At 42.6% G+C, this 20,350-nt stretch overlaps 1 protein-coding gene and 1 pseudogene across 1 annotated transcript; one reads left to right on the forward strand and one right to left on the reverse strand.

The window, feature by feature from the left end:
• The first annotated feature begins 651 nt into the window (after positions 1 to 651).
• On the forward strand, positions 652 to 7,003 carry LOC124647275 (annotated as a pseudogene).
• A 7,812-nt stretch (positions 7,004 to 14,815) lies between these two features.
• Positions 14,816 to 19,303, reverse strand: LOC124649598 (UDP-glycosyltransferase 73E1-like). The gene is made up of 2 exons (XM_047189200.1): positions 17,795 to 19,303; positions 14,816 to 14,968 (listed from the first exon to the last, which is right to left on the reverse strand). Exon 1 carries the CDS (start codon positions 19,301 to 19,303, stop codon positions 17,834 to 17,836), a length of 1,470 nt encoding a protein of 489 aa, XP_047045156.1. The 3' UTR covers positions 14,816 to 14,968; positions 17,795 to 17,833.
• Positions 19,304 to 20,350: the final 1,047 nt, after the last annotated feature.

Genomic DNA, 20,350 nt, shown 5'->3' on the forward strand with positions numbered 1-20,350 from the left:
ATAAATCTCTAAAAGCATGCTCGTTCGGATGGAGGGAGTATGCCTTAAGCGGCACTGATTTTAGTAGTAGATTATCATGAGTTTTTCTTGGCGATTTTTGACGTCACAACCCACATGTGAGTAACTATTTTTCTTGGCTTTGATCGAGTCGTGGCACTGGTTATTTTTATTTTATTTTCTGAGGCCCACCAGCCGCGGATGAACCGACTAATTTTTTCATTGATCGATCAATGGTAGAGACTGATGATATATACGCACCTATGGAAGTCTAGACCACCTACGGTATACTTTACTGTAGGGTTTTTTTTAGCAGATATACTTTGCTGTAGGTGTGCAGAGGTGAGGGGAGGAGTACGTAATTTTGATTTCATCATGGTGACCGAGTATGAATTGGCCGTTGTTCCTTGCCGAGGCATGCAACGCAGCGGCGCAGCCCAGCTTGCATTTTTTGCGTGAGAAGGACCGGAGCCGGAGGAATTCGAATTTCGAAATTTGAACAGCCGACGCGCGCACTCTAGGTGCACGTTGTGCATCTCCTAGATCATAGGCTTTCAGTTGTACTGTACCTGTATATAAATCCGGCCCTCATGGGCTATCAATGAGTTCCACAATTCTTCTTCGTATCACAGCGCAAGTTCTTGATCTCTCACCATGGCTGCCTCCTTCAGCTCTGGCTCGCTGCCAGCCTCGACGGCCGGCGCAACTCCTTCCTCTGCAGCGCCCACTGCCGGCGTCTCTCTGGCGTCGCCGGCGCTCACCACGGCGCTCTCCATGGCAGGTCTCTCTCCCCCTGTGGTCACTGCTCCCCCTACTAACTCCTCGTCGAGCCTGTCGGTGCTGCCTCAGGAGGAACTGGTCGCCGCCGCCGCTTCTTCTTCCTCTTCATCGACCGCGGCGGCGAAGACCATCGACAACGACCACATCAGCAAGTACATCCACTTCAAGCTGGGCCTTGCCGGGAGTAATTACTCCATGTGGAAGAAGCTGTTCCACTCCGTGCTCTCCAAGTACGACGCGCAAGGCCACGTCGACGTCTACACGCCACCGCTGGAGCAGGATGCTCGCTGGCGCCACGACGACATCACGATCCTCCACTGGATCTACGGGACGATCTCCGACGAGCTGTACCACGTCATCGCGACACCGGAGAACACCGCCTTCCAGGCCTGGAACCTGCTCAACTCCTTCTTCCGCGACAACCAGTCCGAGTTCCGCTCCGTCGTCCAGGGCGACATGAAGATCTCCGGCCTCTCCTTGGACGACGTCCAACATCCCGGCCATCCTTCTGGCGACACCCACAGGCCAGGCCTCCCAGGTATCAGTCTTTTCATCCTAATCCATCTACTTCCCCCAATTAATCAATTGTTCCACCCTCTGATTCGCTCCGTCGGTGATTCCCTTCACTGAATGCAGAACCTGAGCATATGGATGAACTTCCAGATTTCGAGATGGAGGCCGCCGGTGGAAGCGGCATGACACCGTACAAGCTCCCTGCACGGATATGGAACAAGCTTTACCCCCACCAGCGCGAGGGGCTCGGCTGGCTCTGGTCTCTCCATCGCACGGGAACCGGTGGAATACTAGGAGACGACATGGGGCTTGGCAAGACCATGCAGGTCCACTTAACTGTCATTTTATTGACTGTAAAATTACACTTAGTATCATCATTGGGTCTGCTTCTCCCTTATACTTTTTCTTATTGCTACTACTAGAATATTCTTGTGGATGTTTGCTACTAGTACTAGGCTACTAGCCAGACTGCAGAATTACTGTAAACAAAAAAGTTGAGTTTCTGAATTAAACCAATTGTGCTTTCTTCCGAGCTACTGCCTTTGTTTCATAATATAAGATGTTATTACGTCCAATATATGACTATATATTAACATCCCACACAAGATTAACTCTTATTTTGTTGCTACACTATTGCGCGTTTAATTGTACTTGTTTCTGAGCTAGTTAGCTTTGTGTCTTCAAACTACATTGGCACTGGTTTCCTTCAGCCACAGCATATTTTCATTATCAATGAGAGACTTGCATCCTGACTTTTATCTTGCAGGTTTCTGCCTTCCTGGCAGGGTTGTTCCATTCCGGTCTAATTAGGAGGGTGCTAGTTATTGCCCCGAAGACTCTCCTCACACATTGGATCAAGGAGCTTTCAGTTGTTGGTCTCGGGCACATGATCAGCGAGTAGGCATATTTCCTCATATTGATGCAGGTCGAGCAAGTCATATCAATCGCTGCTAATTGATTTTTTTTTTCTTTTTTTACAGCTACTCTGGTTCCAGCAATGATGCTCGTGACTTTGAGCTCCGAAATGCCTTCAAGGTTTGGTTTGGTTTCCTAATATAAATGCCTAGTCGGTCATTCCTATCCTCGCTTTTTATCTGAACTGTCAAATTCAAGCATAGATTCAATTTTGCGTAACTGCCATTTAAAAAACCCGTCTTGTACAGGAGGGAGGTATCCTATTGACAAATGACAACATATGATACAGTCAGGATCAATTATAAGAAGATAAGAGGTGACTTCTATAATGATGCTGATGGCGAGGAGGAGGGGGAGTTTTGGAATTATGTTATTCTTGACGAGGCGCATGTTATCAAGAACCCCAATACACAGAGAGCTCGAAGCTTATTTGAAATACCTTGTGTCAATCGGATTGCCATCATTGGAACACCTATACAAAATAACTTGAAGGTACCACCTAGCTGAAACTACTAAAATCCTCGGTAATTTTAATGCTCCTATATACTTTGTCCGATGGAAGTAAGCATGTATACTCTTGTAGGAAATGTGGGCGCTTTTCTATTTTTGTTGCCCGGAAGTCTTGGGTGATAAGGAAGAGTAATTTACTTACTCTCTCGCCTTTCCTGCATTTGTGAGTTTGCTTTATTTAGCACCAGCTATCATTATGCATTTCTATATATTTTTGCAGGTTCAGACAAAGGTATGAGCTGCCTATCATTAGAGGAAATGAAAAGACCGCTAGCAATCAAGCAAAGCACATAGGCTCAAATGTAGCAAAGGTAACCGTCGTTTTTTATGTGTTTGTGTCCAAGAGATAGATGGTACAGTGGCTATTCTCGTTGGTATTGTTGAAATGTTGTTGGACAATTTTGGTGTCCCCACATTGTTTTTTTTTTGCTTCCATGTATCTGCAAATTTGGTATGTTCACAGTACTGTAAAATGTCAACGTGTTTCATATAATCCAATATGTGCAATAGCATTACTTCCTGTCATTATGACTCCGTTGAGAAATTACAATTTTGACATTAGCTGAGTTCTATGTTGCCGAAAGATGTACCAATATATGAGCTAAGTTGTATTTTCATCTCCGCTTTGACATGTGAAAGCAATTGCATAGCTGAATTGCATTCAAATTCCAGATTATCTAATGTCCACTTTCAGTCGAATCATGAGAGGGCAGGCCAGCTAGATTATGCCATCTCTCGTTGCTGTATTACGTTGGCAAATGTTACTTATCTTTCTAGATTATTACTTCCAGACAACTCTACTAAAGATATTATAATTCTTGTTGGTACTTGACATTTGTTCACAGGAATTAAGAGAACGGATAAAGCCATATTTCTTGCGTCGTATTAAAAGTGAAGTATCCCTTGAGACTGGTTTGACAGATAATAAGCGGCTTCCGAAGAAGAATGAGCTAATTATCTGGCTGCAATTAACTGATCGCCAGGTATAAATTCGGTGTCATTGATGCAAAACTGGTAGAGTAATCGGATAATGAGGATTTGCGATTTGTTTATCTTTTGGGTGCAGAGGCAACTTTACAAAGCTTTTCTGAACAGTGAGCTTGTTCATTTAGCAGCATCGCAAGGAAATCCCCTGGCTGCAATCACGGTTTGCATAAGCTTATAAATCCTTTTCGTTGCCCAATCTTGTGTACCTTTATTTGTTGTCTTGCTGCTCTCATCTACTCCTTTAGTTGACTTCACTTATGCTCACAGTATACTTGCCCAGATAAAAAAATACTTATAGCTTTTACAATATTCTCTAAAAATATAAGGTCTGCTTGTGGAAATGATGACGTTATCTCTATCTTTTGCTCATTCACCTCTAGCTCTATTTTATTTATCGTTAAGCATGTGCACTAACTAACAATTATCTCTTATTCCCCAAAAAACATTACCCTTACTATTAGTCGTTTCTGTTATCTCCGAGGTAAAAAAAGAATGCACCTTTTAAAATGAAATGCAGGGAGTGTATCTTTTATCTGAAGCTGCATTTGCTAATTACATGGCATTAACGTATCACTTCTTTTCTGTGTGCATGTTCTTTTGTGAAATTTTATCTGTTTCATGTTTTTCCTTTTCATCAACAGGTATTGAAAAAGATATGTGATCACCCACAAATACTGACTAAGAGAGCTGCTGAGCACATTTTGGAAGGCATGGATGGAATGCTAAAGAATCAGGAAATGGGGATGGCTGAAAAAATGGCCATGAACCTCGCAGATATGGCTCATGACAATGATGATGATGATGTAGTCGAAGTTGGTCCGGAAGTATCATGCAAGTTATTTTTTATCTTGGCCTTGTTGGTAAGCATTCTTTGATGCACATAGTTGTTATAATTGCACTGCGTGTATTGTTTATTTAAACGCAAATGATTAACTCCTACGGTTGCAGCGGAATCTTCTTGAAGAGGGACATCATGTTCTGATTTTTTCTCAGACTCGTAAAATGCTAAACCTGATTCAGGTCGGTTGTAAATTCTTGTTTGTGTTGGAGCCCTATTTGTGTGACATAGTATCAAGTTAGAGTTATTATTTTGTATACATTGTTTTTTTATATTTTTGCATACATGATAAGCTCTGTTACTAGAGTAAATGGGCATTTTCTTCTTACGAAATATAATGATGTTACACTTCATGCACGTCTTATAGTTACGTATAGTATTAGACATTTGTACACAACAGAAGAGACATATCAGATTCAAGTCCCATTCAATAGCAAAACAGAATTACTCGAGACAAGAAGTGTCTGATAACATGGGCTTTAGCATTACTGGTGGCTTTTGGCATCTTTGATCTTCTGTTGTCATCAAAGGTCGTTTAGTATGTCTATTATAAAAACAGTTTTGAGATGTGGATATTCACTTATTTTCTGTGTTGTTTAGACCTAACTATGTCAAACACACTTTCTGTGTTGTAACACATTCGATTATTGTAACAGGAAGCTATACTATTAGAGGGCTACAAATTTTTGCGCATGGATGGCGTCACTGAGGTTTCGGAGAGGGAAAGGATTGTGAAGGTTCTTGTCCGCACTTCCCTTTTTCTATGTTGTTTTGTGCCATGGACTCAATTATATATGTTATGTTGCTTACTTACTGTGTGTTTGCATATCTAGAATTTCCAAGAGGGCCTTGGAGCTCAAATATTTTTACTGACCACAAAAGCCGGTGGTCTTGGACTTACACTCACCAAGGCAGCTCGTGTCATAGTAGTTGATCCTGCTTGGAATCCAAGGTAACCGAACATCGACACATCCTGATCAAGTGTATTCCTTTTGGTTTTATAGAATGCTTGTCACTACAACTTTTTTATTCCATAACACAATCCTCCTTTTAACAGTGCGGATAATCAGAGTGTTGATCATGTTTATCGAATTGGACAAACAAAAGATGTGATTGTCTACCGCTTGATCACATCTGCAACCATCGAAGAGAAGATATATAAGTTGCAGGTTCAAATATGATACATAAATTCTTACTCCAATCTTTTTCATATGACATCTCAAGGTTGTAGCTTCAAGTTCCATACTTCTGCTTCCTTGAATCACATAGTACTTTTTTCCAGGTCCTCAAGGGTGCTTTGTTTAGGGAAGCCACGGAGAAGAATGAGCAGACACGTTACTTCAGCCAGAGTTACTTCAGCCAGAGTGTACTTGTCATGATACTGTTACTTGTCATTGCTTGCTGGATTTCCTACTGGATACCATGACTAATTCTGTTGCAAATTTCAGGAGATTCAAGATCTATTTAGTCTGCCAGAACAAGGTTTTGATGTTTCTCTTACGCAGAAACAATTGCAAGAAGAGCACGGACATCCGCTTGACATGTAAGACATTTTTTTTGTTCCATCAGTTCGGATGGTATATATAGTTTTGATGTTTCTCTTACGCAGTTTTTGTTCCATCAGTTTTGGTGTTTCTCTTACGCAGAAACAATTGCAAGGGTTCTTTATATGTCAACATAAATTTGAAATGAAACTGGCTACAATTATTACCTAAAATAAACCAGTCAGAAAATGCACACCAAAAGTTGAGGTTTTATGCTGACATTTTGACATACACAAGGCTTTAGTTGTTCTTGATATGACGAATATAGGGTACGCAAAGGAAAATGTAATTATTCTTGAATTTTACTGTACAGCGATCCTGATCCCTGATATATATAGTTGCTGGTGATGATTCTATGTTCTTGCCCGAGAAGTAATCCTGTTTTGCCTCTTCCAGGGATGAGTCGTTGAGGGAGCACATAGAGTTTCTGGAGCAACAAGGAATAGCAGGTGTAAGCCATCACAGCCTCCTATTTTCAAAGACAGAAGTGTTGCCGATGTTGAGTGAGAATGATGCATTGGGCAGGTCAGTGCGTGTCTTCAACACACATCATTTTGACACTCTTTCTAGCTGCTAGCAAATAGATTGTAGTGTGTTTTCTCGAACACAGCATTGTACTGTATAGTAATTACTAACAGTAAACTAAACTTGAGTTTATGTCATGTAGGGGTGCTGATGCTAAGAAAACGAATGCTTCGCTGCTAGAACAAACACAAATTCAGATATCCCTGAAGAAATCAACTGTCTGGCAGAAACCCTCGCGAGCGCGGTACGTCTCCTTGAACTTTGCAACGACGAACACACTTTTGCCTTATCTTACAATAAGCTGAGAACAATGTATACTGTGGCTGTCAGACTCTGGAGTCTGAGGCTGCGTGAATGTGGAGATGAGATACATGCTTTAGATAATGAAAACTGACAGCGATCGCTGATTCGTCTTCATCCAAGGAAGGAAGTGATCAGTATGTGGATCTAGCATGTAGAGGCCGGGGTTGAAGTCTTGGCCTACTTGGAATTCAGTGCATGCTGAATATGTATTATGTTGTTTGTTATGTTTCACCTTTTGATGGTTCAATAGATGAATGAACACAATGGATGCTGGTTGTTTGTTTCCTCCATATGGATCGTAGTATGTAGAGGCTGGGTTGAAGTGTTGGCCTAAGTGGAAATCATGAATAGTTCAGTGCTCAGTGAATATATATTGTGTTGTTTGTCCTACTAGTACAAATGCCCGTGCGTTGCCACGGGACGCAAATTTCATTTCTACATGCACATATATAAGGGATACACATTCTTTGTAGCAAATAACTTCAATGGAATCATCTTTGTCCACACTATGGTTCAACTCTAATCACTGACCCATTGAGGCACATGTGTTCAAAGAAAATGCAAGAAATTAGGCATCAAACGATAACGTTAAAATAGTGTTATATTTTTCAACCAAGTAGTCACATTTTATCCGTTCCTTGCACAAATTTATCAATTAAGAAGCAACACTAACAACACACGATCTATTAAACTGCTAGGCCCTTAATTTAGTATTCCAAATCCATACTTCACCTTCTTCATTTTTGGCTTGCAATGAATGCCAACTTCTTTCTTGCCACTTCAGGCAGCACCATGCATCCACTTGATTCTCTCCTTCCTTGGTTCCTTGTTGCACATCTTTTCACACCACTAACTGCAGGAAGTCAAAGACTCCTCTTACTTCTTTCTTCATCCTCCTTTATCTTGCAAGTTGCTTTTGGGAGATAAGAATAATAAAAAATCTGTCAGTTGATGTTATACTATCCCAGTTGCCGTGTCTCTTCAATCTCATTACTTTCTTTATCAGCTACTTAAATGCTTGAAAGAATTAGTGACTCAATAATTCACATCTGATAATCATTACATATCATATAAGTTACAACAATAAGTTACACCAATAAGTTACAATATATTGATCTATTGCAAAATATGAAAGAAGGATAGAACAACAGCCTTATAAGCTTCGGTCATTATGCACATATTGTATCATAGTAGTCATGGAAAAAAATGTTTGATAACATAACAGAATAGAGCATGTGTGCATCGTTTTTGTTTAGAAGAAACAAGCATACATCAGAAGAAAATACACTTCTCTATTAAATTATAATTCCAGAATGTAATGCAACCATGTTCTTGACAACGTCTCCGTCCATCTTCTTGATGGTGTTCGACTCGTCCCCTTTTTTTGAACCATGTATGTTGCATATCTGCATAAAAAAGATAGAGAAAAATCGAAGTAATAATTCACAATGAATCGCCGATCCGGCCAACGGCTGTGTGAGGCAATAGTACAAACAAAGGTCAGGTTGGTTGATAAGTGTGATTGTTAGATGTGGCCTGGAATTCACTCATCTCGGTACCTCTGAGACCCTGGAGGCACAAATTCTTTTCGGACGCTCTATCTGGCAAAGATACCTGAAGCAGAAATCACCGAATAGCTCCAAGCTGGAGCACTCGATCCACATACTCTACCTCCATGATATCTGTAACTACATGTATTTGACCCAATCCAAGTAGACGAAAAACCTACAACACAACAAAATTAGCTTTTCTTTTCAATGTTATATCTAAAGAAGGTAAATGAAGAACTTTAACTAAACAGATCAATGTTGAGAAAGAAATCATACTACCAACAGTATAACATTAGATCTACACCTGCTATGTTTCACAAAAGTAAGCAATTTACATTTTTCCTTGTGGCATGTTCCCTACAAAGAAACAGTAACTTGGGGTGCACAAGATATTCCCTATATGTTTTAAGCATGGATTCGGATTCAACTAATGTTAATTTTATATTGTGGGCATCACAGAAACAAGCAAGAAAACTAAGAAGTCAGTATCAATACCTCAGAAAATCATGATTACCAGAGATGCAGCTTGCACCAATATTGACATTACACCTGGGCGATTAGCAGATGAATCATCATGCAGCAACTGATGCAATCTTAATTTTTAACACAAATAACGTTTATGATGCTCATGTCTACATGTGGTAAATGCAAGAGAAACCTTAGCTTCATAACACCCCTTATACAGTTGTATAAGGTATCTAGAGAATAGAATAGAACTTATCCACGGTATCTTAACACAACTATCATCCATTGGAGGATTTTTTGTAAAAGTGCAACCAGGAACCATTCCAACACCTTGCCACTAACATAGACACAAGCTCCGATTTAAGATGTGACATAATGGCAATCACCAAAAGAGCCAGTAGAGGATAATGTATCCTGGGGAACAGGGTACATCCTGCAGGTCTAAACAAAATCGTAAGGAAACATCCAAGAATTTTCTATTGTCTTCTCCACTAAAAAATATGTTACTTCATGAGTCATTCAAGTGCCATGTGTCTCTATACATGTAATCAGCATTCTGAAATATAAACCATGTACTGTGGTTGTTCCAACACAAAACATGTACTGTGATGCAATTATACAAGTCGTTATTGAGCTGCAGATCAAAGAATATAATCTTTTATGACAATTAACTCCACATATATTCTTTGTGAAATGAAGGGAGCTGGTTGAGATGGCAAACGTCAAAATCATAAATCACGAATAAACAAAAAAAATGAAAATCTTCATTAATAGAACCCATGAAAATAGAGAATGTTCAGTATAAGCACAATCTATGTTGCCCAATTCAGCTATACGTATGCTATAAAGGAAAGCAGAGAGATTAAGACCAGACATGGTATTTCTACATTGCTACTGAATTTCCTGTGCAAGACCATTTTCACATTCCAAAATTCTAAACTACTTAGCTGCAAATCCAATGAGTGTTTTAAAAACTGAAATAGTTTTGCATCTACACAACACAGTGAAGCAAGGCAATGAGCTAAATTAGTGCATCCAGCACATTTATGACTCACTCTACACTCTAGGCTTTACGTAGCATCACAGTAATCTCAGGTCACTCATGAGAAATCAAACAACGTGAAAATAAGATTTGCATATGGTGAATGAAGGAATTAAGCCATAATTGCAAAAGAAATTCATCGCACCGTGCTACAAAACCAGAATAGAAAATTCGTCGCACCATGCTGCAAAACCAGAAAAGAAAATTCAAACCCCCTCTCTCCCAGAGCCTCTTCCCTGGAAATTTCTAAAACACAAGAGCACCACATATCATGTCATGCTGAGCACCTCCGCCCTATTATGGTACTCATATCACAACATAAAATAAAATACAATATATAGATAGCGACATAATAGGCCAGCAGTTTCCTGTGCTGACATAAACTAAATGCAGAAAATAGAAAGGCAAATTCACTCAAAGTAGAAAATGAATCTTAGTTTGAGCAAGACAATAGATATTACAGACCGAGATTAATTTATCAATAGACATAAAGAGAGGTGAGACGGGGATAGTGAGTAAACCTGTAATACTACACCCAGAATTAGCAAAGGAAATCACAAAGTGCGAGTATGAATTTGTAGTTCTTGACAGATCTCTAGTAAGGTTCAAAGATGAACAAAAATCATCCTATTTCTCATGAAGGATAAAATGGAAAGAGGAGCATATGTACTATATATACTGTATATTTAGAACTGTACATATATTCATATTAATAAGTTGTATTATATGTTCACGCTTGAGTAAAACTATGAAAGACAAGTCAAGAACCTCTGTATTATTTTCCCCCTTTACCGGTCATTGCTGGAGAATTGTAGTCCTGTGATATTGAGTCAAACATGGTGTTGCATTATAAGCTTGTGTCAACCTGGGTTCCTGCATTCTAAAGTAATGATTAATCCAATTGAGAAATAGGATGATTAGGACAACAGATTTGTCCAAGCACAGTGTGTGACCCACATTCAGTGTCTCCTATAATTAGATCCACATTGTAGAGGTTGGAAAATACCATCACCAGCATCAACGAATAGGCCTGCAAAAGTAAGTAATAAAATAAGGTAATGCATATAAGGCTACAACAGAAATAGACTTGTAAACTCTTAAAACAACAATGAAGAGCTTAGGATTGCTGCAGACAAGGAAAATCACCTGTTCAAGAACATTGACCTTTTGAGATCTTTTCAAACTCCATGGTTTCATTCTTCTAGTATGATGCAACCAAGTTTGCCATTGCGATGATTGCAGGATCATTTTGGTACCTGCGGGCATTAAAGGAGTTTCAGAGAGGGATAATTTACGTTCCTTTGGATTTATAGTTTTACCACATATAGGTAAACTGATATTACAAGAACTCTCTTTTTCTTAAGAACACTCTGTTTTCACCTGCAAACGGGACGTTATTCATGGACTTCATCTCATATATTGTCCTACCATAATGCCATTTGAACCACAAGTCCATGTACAATGGAAACAACTTCTAATGTTCAGGTTTCAACCAACGGCGTGAATCAAGTACCTTTGGTTCATGCCATCAACACCACTATTCTAATATACTGCAAGGTATAATTTTCAGCATACATGTCTCTTCTACCATTTTGGCGCTCTAAATGTCTTTACACAAACAGATAATTCATCCGAACTGTATATATTTGATTACCATATGGAGTTTTCTTTTTGACGCCCACCGCAACGCACACGGAACCATTGCCATGAACAAACACCATTAGTAATATGACCTTAAACATATTTCTGGACCTGAAAACATGAATTGTAGATTGAGATAACAACCTCGTCAGAAGTGGGTGGTGAAAAATTAGCAACGTATCCTTCAAATTTTGATTCGAACGGCGTAAAAAACTTTTATCATAGCATATGAATTGAGTTGATGGAAACAACAGATCAGAATATTTCCAATTAATCCAGAACCAACTTCTAGAAGATAAATATGACATGTAAATCGGTAGGATAGAAAGTGCCTATAGTCAGATCTAAGAGTCAAAATCACTGGCTATAAGCATAATACTGAAAGCCTAATTTGGGAACACTTTATATCAAATTAATCAGCTCAGAAATATGGCAGCCATTGCGGTCAGTAAATTGACCTAAAATATTGTTGATTCATTGCTTGTATTGCAGCAGAGCATTACCTGACGAGGTGCCCTTGGTGGCGGCCGGGAGGAGGAGGCAGAGATCGCTGGGCGACAGCTTCAGCAGCAGCAGGCTGCGCCAACAAGAGACGGAGGTTCTGCGGCGAGAAGGTGGCGGAGGAGGGCCAGGCCTATGCCGTGTATTCCGGCACTCGGCGCAGCGGAGCAGCTAGGACGCGGCGCGGGGGAAGGAGGGGAGCACACGGAAGAGGGCGACGGGTATGGGAGGTCGGACGCGAGTCGGACGAGGAAGATCGCGGATGGGATGACCTAGAGCTCCGGGTGGGGAGGTCTGGGGCCTCCATGGTCTAATTCCACCGGCCAGATGTGGTGGAGATCGACGGGGTTGCGGCTAGAGACGAGCGAGTGGAGGTAGGACGCCATGTCGAAGAGGGCGAGAGGGACACATCACCGTTTTCCTTCGCCAGCAGACCCACGTTGGCCTTCATTGTCGACGGATCGAGCACCCATGCTCAAAGATCTTGAGGGGCGGAGGAGGCCGAGCTACGTATTGTGGGCGGCGTCGTCCTGCGCTGTGACGACCAGCGTCCGCGCTGGAGGTGAGGGGCGTCGACGATGATCTAGATGGGGATGGTGGGCGGCATCGGCATCGGGGACGTTGGGCGGCGTATTTTCGGAAATGGCGGCGATCATGGCGCAGCGCGGGGATCCCGCTTTTGAGGTCAACGACCAGCAACAAGGTGGTGCAAGGGAGCGGCGGCGGAACCCTAGCCGGCGCTTGCGGGCGAGAGAGGGAGAGAAGGTGGGGGAGCAGCGCACAAGAGATGATGGAAATCGACTCGGGGAGAGAATGGTGGGATCTGGCCCACTTGTCGGCGCGTTTGGGAGAGGTGGAGACTAAAAGGACGACGAAAGTAGGGGGGAGAAGGGGGAACATGTTCCTTCTTTTTAAGTATTCCTTCTTTTTAAGTAGTAGAGATTTCACCTTTTGTTGGTTCAGTTTCTCTCTTGTGTTCTGGATGGATGAATGAACACTTTGGATGTTGGTTGTAAGTTGTTCCCAATGAAAATTGAAGAGGATCGAGGGTCATATCTCTGAATCCAAACATTTTGTGTAGTCTTGTGCTGCTGCCATTGTTTATGTCCTATTTTCCACACAAGGAAATGGAATCTCAACTGATGTCTCCACAAATGACAAAACTGATGTGAATGGGTTCACGGGAGTTGGTGCGCGTGGGCTGGACCAACTCATACCTCGGCACACAAGATTGGAATCTCTTCTTCCACATTTTTGACTTTGAAGACCTCGAAAAATAATATTTTGACTTCTTCATATTTTTGACTTTGGAGATCTCGACTGATTTTTGACTTGTATAAAAGTTGAGTTTATCTTTAATGAAACTAGTTAGATTTAAATTCAATCCTTTTCATCTGTGAATTATAGACTTGGATACAACACAGCGGTACACAGCATGCCCTGATGGTGAAGTGATTTGGATTTATCTAGATTCATGAAGGACCGTACTATATCCAATCTCAAACACTACATAATGATTTTGCCAACCCAATAAAATTACTCAATACCCTAACAGTCACACGTACTGATCACAGGGAGACAAAATAGAAGTCCCCATGGTACATATTTTTGACATTGGAGAGCTGGCGAAAATAATATTTTTGACGCCTTCTTCTATATATTTTTTTATTTTCGAGATCTCGATATTTTCTTATCTTACTTTGTATACAAGCTGAGTCTGCCTTTAAAGAATTTATAATTTAATTTCCCATCATCCTCCTAGCCGCACTCCCTCGCCCTGGGTCGCCCACGCGACGGCGGCTCCGGAGGGCAACAACCCTAGCCCCAGCACACTACCTCACTTCTATGGCTTCCTTGGCCGCTGCCATCGCCGGTCGCTCGGTCGCCAAAGACGGAGGGTTAGGAGGCGTATTGGGTAGATCCTCTTTGCCTCGATATGAAGCTCTGGTAGGTGCGCGGTGGTGGCGCTCTCGGCGACGGAGGCAGGCGATGGGTTGCCGACGGGATGCGGCGGTCTAGACCGCGGATGAGCGATGAACCTCGCCGATCAACCGGGTGGTCCGTATCTAGGCAGCACACTTGCTTAATCTGGGTCGCACGGGCCGCGGCTTTTGCACGTACCTCGTCCACCATGGGGGTGATGGATGGTTGTGATGCGACAATGGACACCTCGTTGCTCATGTGTAGCTGGTGCGCCTGCCGTTTCCTACTGCGGTGGGGGTTCTGAACCTCCTTCATCATTGATGGGCGATAGATGGCAGTGGGGGCCTGTTCGTCTGCATCGAAGAATAAAGGTAGCGGTCCTAGGGTTCCTCTCCTGTCAAGATGGAGATCTACTGGATGCTTGTCCCCTTGATATGGCCTGAGTGTCTAGTTCCGGAGGCGAAGTCCCTTGGGTGAATGGATCAGATGGGATTTGATCATGATTTTCCATATCTTTTTATCAGACTGTTTGGTTTTAGGAGGGAGCGGCACAAAGTTCTGCTATCTGTTGTCATTATGGGACATGTCTTTTTTGGTTTCACGGTGAAGTGAGAACATAGAGAATGACATGGAAGCCAAATTTTGAGGACTAGTGTTGGTGGTTTGAGACCTTGCGTCGATGATAAACTTGCTTGGTGTTTCGAGCTTCCTAGCAGATAGCTTGTTAATATCTTCGCTAAAATATTTTCTTTATCGAAGCAAAATAGTTGAATTTCCCTTCTCATCCGTATAGTGAATATACTCCATGCTGCGATGGTAAAACATACGGAGTACTATGTTTAATCTGCAACAGTACAAAGTGTTTGTGCTAGCCCAACAAAATTACTCAGATCACCTAAAAGTCGATTAATAAATCGAATGGAAAGATGATCTTGTTATCTTGTCTATTATATACTAAAAGCATAATGCGAAGGCTCTAAATAGAGACACCACGTTAATCCACATCATCTAAATTATTTAGACAGTTGGATCTAAAATATGTGGTTAAGATTAAAAAATATTAATATGTTACGTAACTTCTTAATGAGCTTGACACGGTCTAATTTGGCCAACAGTACTTTTCCAAACCGGTACTTATGGAATAGAGAAGACGTATGTTTATAGGATTTTTTTTTCAAACAGTACTTGACACACATGTCCATGCGTGTCCAATCTATAAAAAACTGGTCAGATTTAAGGGAGCTTCCGGATCCGGCTGATGCCAAGAGACGTGCCACAATGAAAATTTCTTGGACGAGATATTAAGCAAGGACACGTTTTGAATTCTTTCTAACGTGTTATACTAGGAGACCAGCTTGTGGAGGTGAGTGAACGTACATGAGATGTAGAAAAAAATACCATAGTGTTATACTAGGAGATTTGCATGCTTGTGGATGTGGCGAGAATTTTCAAAAGCAAAATAACATGCATGCAACAAGTACGTTGATATGCACCGTAGAAGACATACTGCGCGTAACTTTTCCACGAGATCTGCCGAGGGAGTAGTTCATGATACTTCCTCCCGCATGCCACATGTCGTCAATGAGTTGGCTTCCTCGGCTGGCCTACATAAAGCCTCCCACCGCTGCAGTGTCGGCACACATAAGCATTACGGTAGACAATCACTTCACTAAGTCATGGTTCACACCAAGAAGACCGTTCAGCTTTACTGCAACGTGCGATACCCGTAGCCGAAGCACCGCCGTGTAGAGCAAGAGGCTCCGGTGAAGAAGCAAGAGGATTCGGTGGCAGAGCAACAGGCTCTGTTGGCAAAGACTAGAACCATGCTAATCGAGGTAAGTGGAGTCGCTATATCATTTGCAGAATGATGTAATTTTTTACAGATAGTACCTACGAGATGATAACAATAAACATGCGTACAGAATGATGGTATGATGTAATTCAATGTGCACTCTTTTGTTTCAATCTTTATATTTTCTAATCCCAAAATATTCAATAGAACATATACCTGGAATTATACATGTTCATATATGTTATTAACCAAGTGAATAAAGCGGTTACCGGTTAATTAAGATTGTGTGTAGTCATCTTACATGACACAACAACTCATGTGGCCAACGATATAAAATTAGTAGGTTAGTCAATGGACATATATCGAAGATAAAGTATAAGAAAATAGATAAATATGGAAAATTTCAACATAGACCATGACCCAAATAAGTATTAGCGACTAAACTATATATTTACATAAACATTGAGCATAAAAGGGTTCTCGATTTTCCTTTTTTTACTTTTTAGAATGTTTAAAAAGAATCAAAGTTTCAACTTACAAACAATATTTATATATGTGTCATGACATATGTTAAAAAGAGATAGGGTGATTCAGGTATTTCATTAGCAAGATAATAAATAAGGGATGAAATTGATTTGAACATCATAAGGAAAAAATGCTTATCATGCAATTTCGCTACACGGCAACAATATTTATTTCTTCTTTGTCTATGCAGCCATTTTTTGCTACATATATTGATCTTATGAACCTTAGCATTAACATGCAAGAACTAATATAGGTTCATAGTGGATATCCTCAGACCGTTAATTCGTTGATTCTTTTTTATAGTACACAACAATATATAAATTCCAGTAATATGACCTAAACGTCACTATATTGTTCAAATAATAAATACCACAACACAAAAATAGCATGGCTGTTTTAAACACTAAACCATACATTAAACGGAGCTGTTATGCTTACAGATGCACTTAAAAGCGTCTAGCAATAAACGTGTTATGCAAAGCGTACTCACAACCATTTTGGTGACCCGGCGGATAGAGATAGGTCATGCAATCTGTTTGTCAGCATTTGGATACATCCATGACATGATTTTGGACACTATGGAAACAAAATCCCTCCCAAACGTTTACTGGTACGGTCGTTGTCCCGTGTCATCCATCGAGCCTTGAAGGTGTAATCTATGCTAAATAGGACGCGAATCCTAAGATTGACAGACACATGGTTGTGGTGTGGACACACTACTCGCAAGACATAGTGCTATATTAGTCAAATTCTCCAAAATGGTGAAGAAAATAAAAAATGAACCGTGCGAATCAATAACTCTGCGAATTACTTCGCGATAAATGTGGATCCATACAAGAACTTTGAGATCTAGACTGAACCAGAGTATGCCTTCATTCAGACGGCACCAACACATTGTCCTGAACTATGCACTAACCTAACTTAGCTAAACTACATTGGGAAAATTTATTGGTGCCACCCTCAGATCCCTGAGTCTTATAAGTTTCCAAAGGTCAAGGGAACCGGATATTGACTTAAATAGGTAATTTTCAATTAAAAGGGAAAGGGTAGAAATAAGGTTGAATCATCTGACCATACATGTCCATTTTACGAAGAAAAACTTAAAATTTTCACGCTAACTCATAGCTTAAACTTTAATTTTATATAACGATTCGATATCGAGTAAAATGATACATCTGGTCAATCTACTGTAATTTAAAATCGCCTGACAGTTGTTCACCAAATACAGACGATGAAATAAGTATTCTACATATATCTATTGACTTAGCTTGAACGGTGGCTATAAAATGTATATATTCAATGAAATATTGTGAATACCAAACAAAATCAGTAAATTTATTTTCAGAATAATCTCTACACTGTAAAGATGATAATGCTCATCTCTCTTAGAAAAATAAAGATGATTCCCTCGCAATTGCGAGGGCCACTATACTAGTTACCTAAAAGTCGACAACTGGCCTCCTCGTCATCTTGTTACCGAGCTCACGCACGCCAAGAACTGGCCGGCACACCCTTCTCCGTCCTCTGCGCGAGTTCTCCGACATGGCGAAGCATCTCTCCCAGATCGCGGTCCGACGACCCGCCCTCCGCCATTGCCTTTTTCGCCATCGTCGCGAGCTCCTTTGCCCTTGCCCGTATTAGCGCCCCCTCATCCATAAGCTCCGTCAGTGCCCTCTTAATTTCGTCCCTCCCGACCAGTGTCGCCGGCGCGTCAGGATTGAGGAGCTTGTGCGTGATCGGCACCGTAACGCCGACGCGGACCCCGGCGCCGAGGACATCAACGACCAGCGTTTCGTTCAGAAACTGGTCCGCGAAGTCTGGCCATGTCAGGAGCGGCACGCCGTGGGAGAGGGACTCGAGCGTGGAGTTCCAGCCGCAGTGGCTCAGGAAGCCGCCGACGGAAGGGTGCGACAGGATGGTCATCTGCGGCGCCCACCCACGGATGACCAGGCCGCGGCCCGCCACGCGTTCGTCGAACCCGTCGTCGAGGTCGTCGGCCTCCTTCGCCACCCAGATGAACGGCCGGTTTGACGACTCCAGGCCGGCGGCGAGCTCGGCGACCTGCGGCGGGAAGAGGCGGGCCATGCTGCCGAAGCTGACGTAGAGCACGGACTGGAGCGGCTTGTCGTCGAGCCAGGAGACGAGGCGGCCGGCGTCGACGGCCGAGCGGCTGCCTCGCCCGGCCGTCGTCTCGGCGTCAGAGTCCAGGAGGCAGAGCGGCCCTACCGCCCAGACCTTCCGGCCGAGCGCCTCCGCGTAGCCCCGGACGAACGCGCTCTCGAAGGCCGCGCACGTGTTGACGATGAAGCCGTCGGCGGTGGCCTCGGCTTCGAGCGTGTCGCGCCTGTCCTTCTCAAGCCCCGGCCACTGGAAGAACCCGAGCGACGTCGCCCTGTTCGCCACGGCGCGCACCGGGAAGTCCGGTATCTCGAACGGCTCGAAATCGCCGGCGACGCGGTCGTGCACGCCGTGCTTGGCCATGTTAAGCACCGCCAGGAGGAAGAACGCCGAGGGGCAGTGGAACACGAACCGCGGGATGCCAAGCCGGCGCGCGACGTCGGCCGTCCACGGGTTGCACGTGTCGGCGACGATGCAGTCCGGCCGCCGCGGCAACGTCCGGAGGTACGCCTCGAACGGCCCGGCGAGCAGCCGCACGGCCTCGTTGAAAAGCGTGAAGTCGCCGCCCCTGACCGTGTCGTGGCTCTCGCACCCCTCGGGCAGTCCGAGCGCCAGCCCCGGGAACTCGAGTTCGGCGACGTCGACGGCTAGCCCAGCGCGGCGGGCATGCTCCAGGACGGCCCTGTTGCGCTTGCGCGCTGCGGTCACGGGCGTGAGGACGACGGTGACGCACGCGCCATGGCGGCCAGCGATGAGGCGAGCTAGGTCCATCGCGGGGATCATGTGGCCCTGCGCGAGGAGGGGAACTAGTACGAAGTGGAGCGGCTTCGCCATGGCCGCTGTACAACAAGATAGAGTAGAGGCGGATGATAGCCAACAAGGGTATTGTGCAATGAGAGTAGACACAGGACACTTCTGATTTAGTACTAGTTGTACTTTTTTTTTTCGAGAATACATTCATGAAAAAAAAATCAAATGCCCCTATCAAAAGAAAAAGAAAAGACCCAATGCCACAGTGCAACGCCCAGTAAGCCTACACGATACAAACAAGATGTCACACAGTTTACAACACACCCCAGTACCGGCTATACTCAGCCACCTTGTTCACCATTTATTCTCTAGTACTAGTATGGGAGTTGCGTCTCATGCAACCTCGCCTTATCCGGCTGTATTGGGGACGCTAGCACCAGTGGCCGTCAGGTCGTCGCTACCTAGTCACACATTCAATAGCAATACTTATTTTTTTAAAAACTATATTATAAATTACAAAGACAAAGGAAATTTAACTAAATTATAAATCAAACTAAATATAATCGAATCAATTTGTATTCTAGCATTTTCTTCTCCTTCCTTCAGGTCTTTCCTTTCCTCATTCCATTTATTTTTGTCCTCTCTAAATAGGGTCCTCAAACTCAATCCTAATTTATTTCTCATGGCTCTCCTTCAGTGGCATTCGTCCGGTGTTTCACATCTCATAATTATGAGCATCTAACTTATTCCTCTCTTCAGATAAATTCGGAACCAACATAATATTTTGATTTTTTTCTCTTTAATTGTAGCACTGTTGGTATTTCCCTACATGCTCCCATAAAGTAAATAGTGCATTTTGCATAGTTGCAAGCCACTCGGGATAAACCCAAAATACGTGAACAACAAATTTCAGCGGTAATTTTTAGCCTCCTTCGTCGGTATGCGGGTAGTTATTCGACACAAATCATCAGCCTTACCTCCGATAATTATTTAATAGAACTTTTTGAACGAAGTGTAATTTTTTAGAGGTAATTTTCAAAGGTACTTGAGCAGCAATTTTCAGTGGTAATTTTTAGCCTTAATTTTCAAAAATCCACAGGCAACAATCTCCACCAGTAATTTCCCGATCGC

The sequence above is a fragment of the Lolium rigidum genome, chromosome 4 (assembly GCF_022539505.1).
Source record: "Lolium rigidum isolate FL_2022 chromosome 4, APGP_CSIRO_Lrig_0.1, whole genome shotgun sequence".
Classification (NCBI taxonomy): Eukaryota; Viridiplantae; Streptophyta; class Magnoliopsida; order Poales; family Poaceae; genus Lolium; species Lolium rigidum.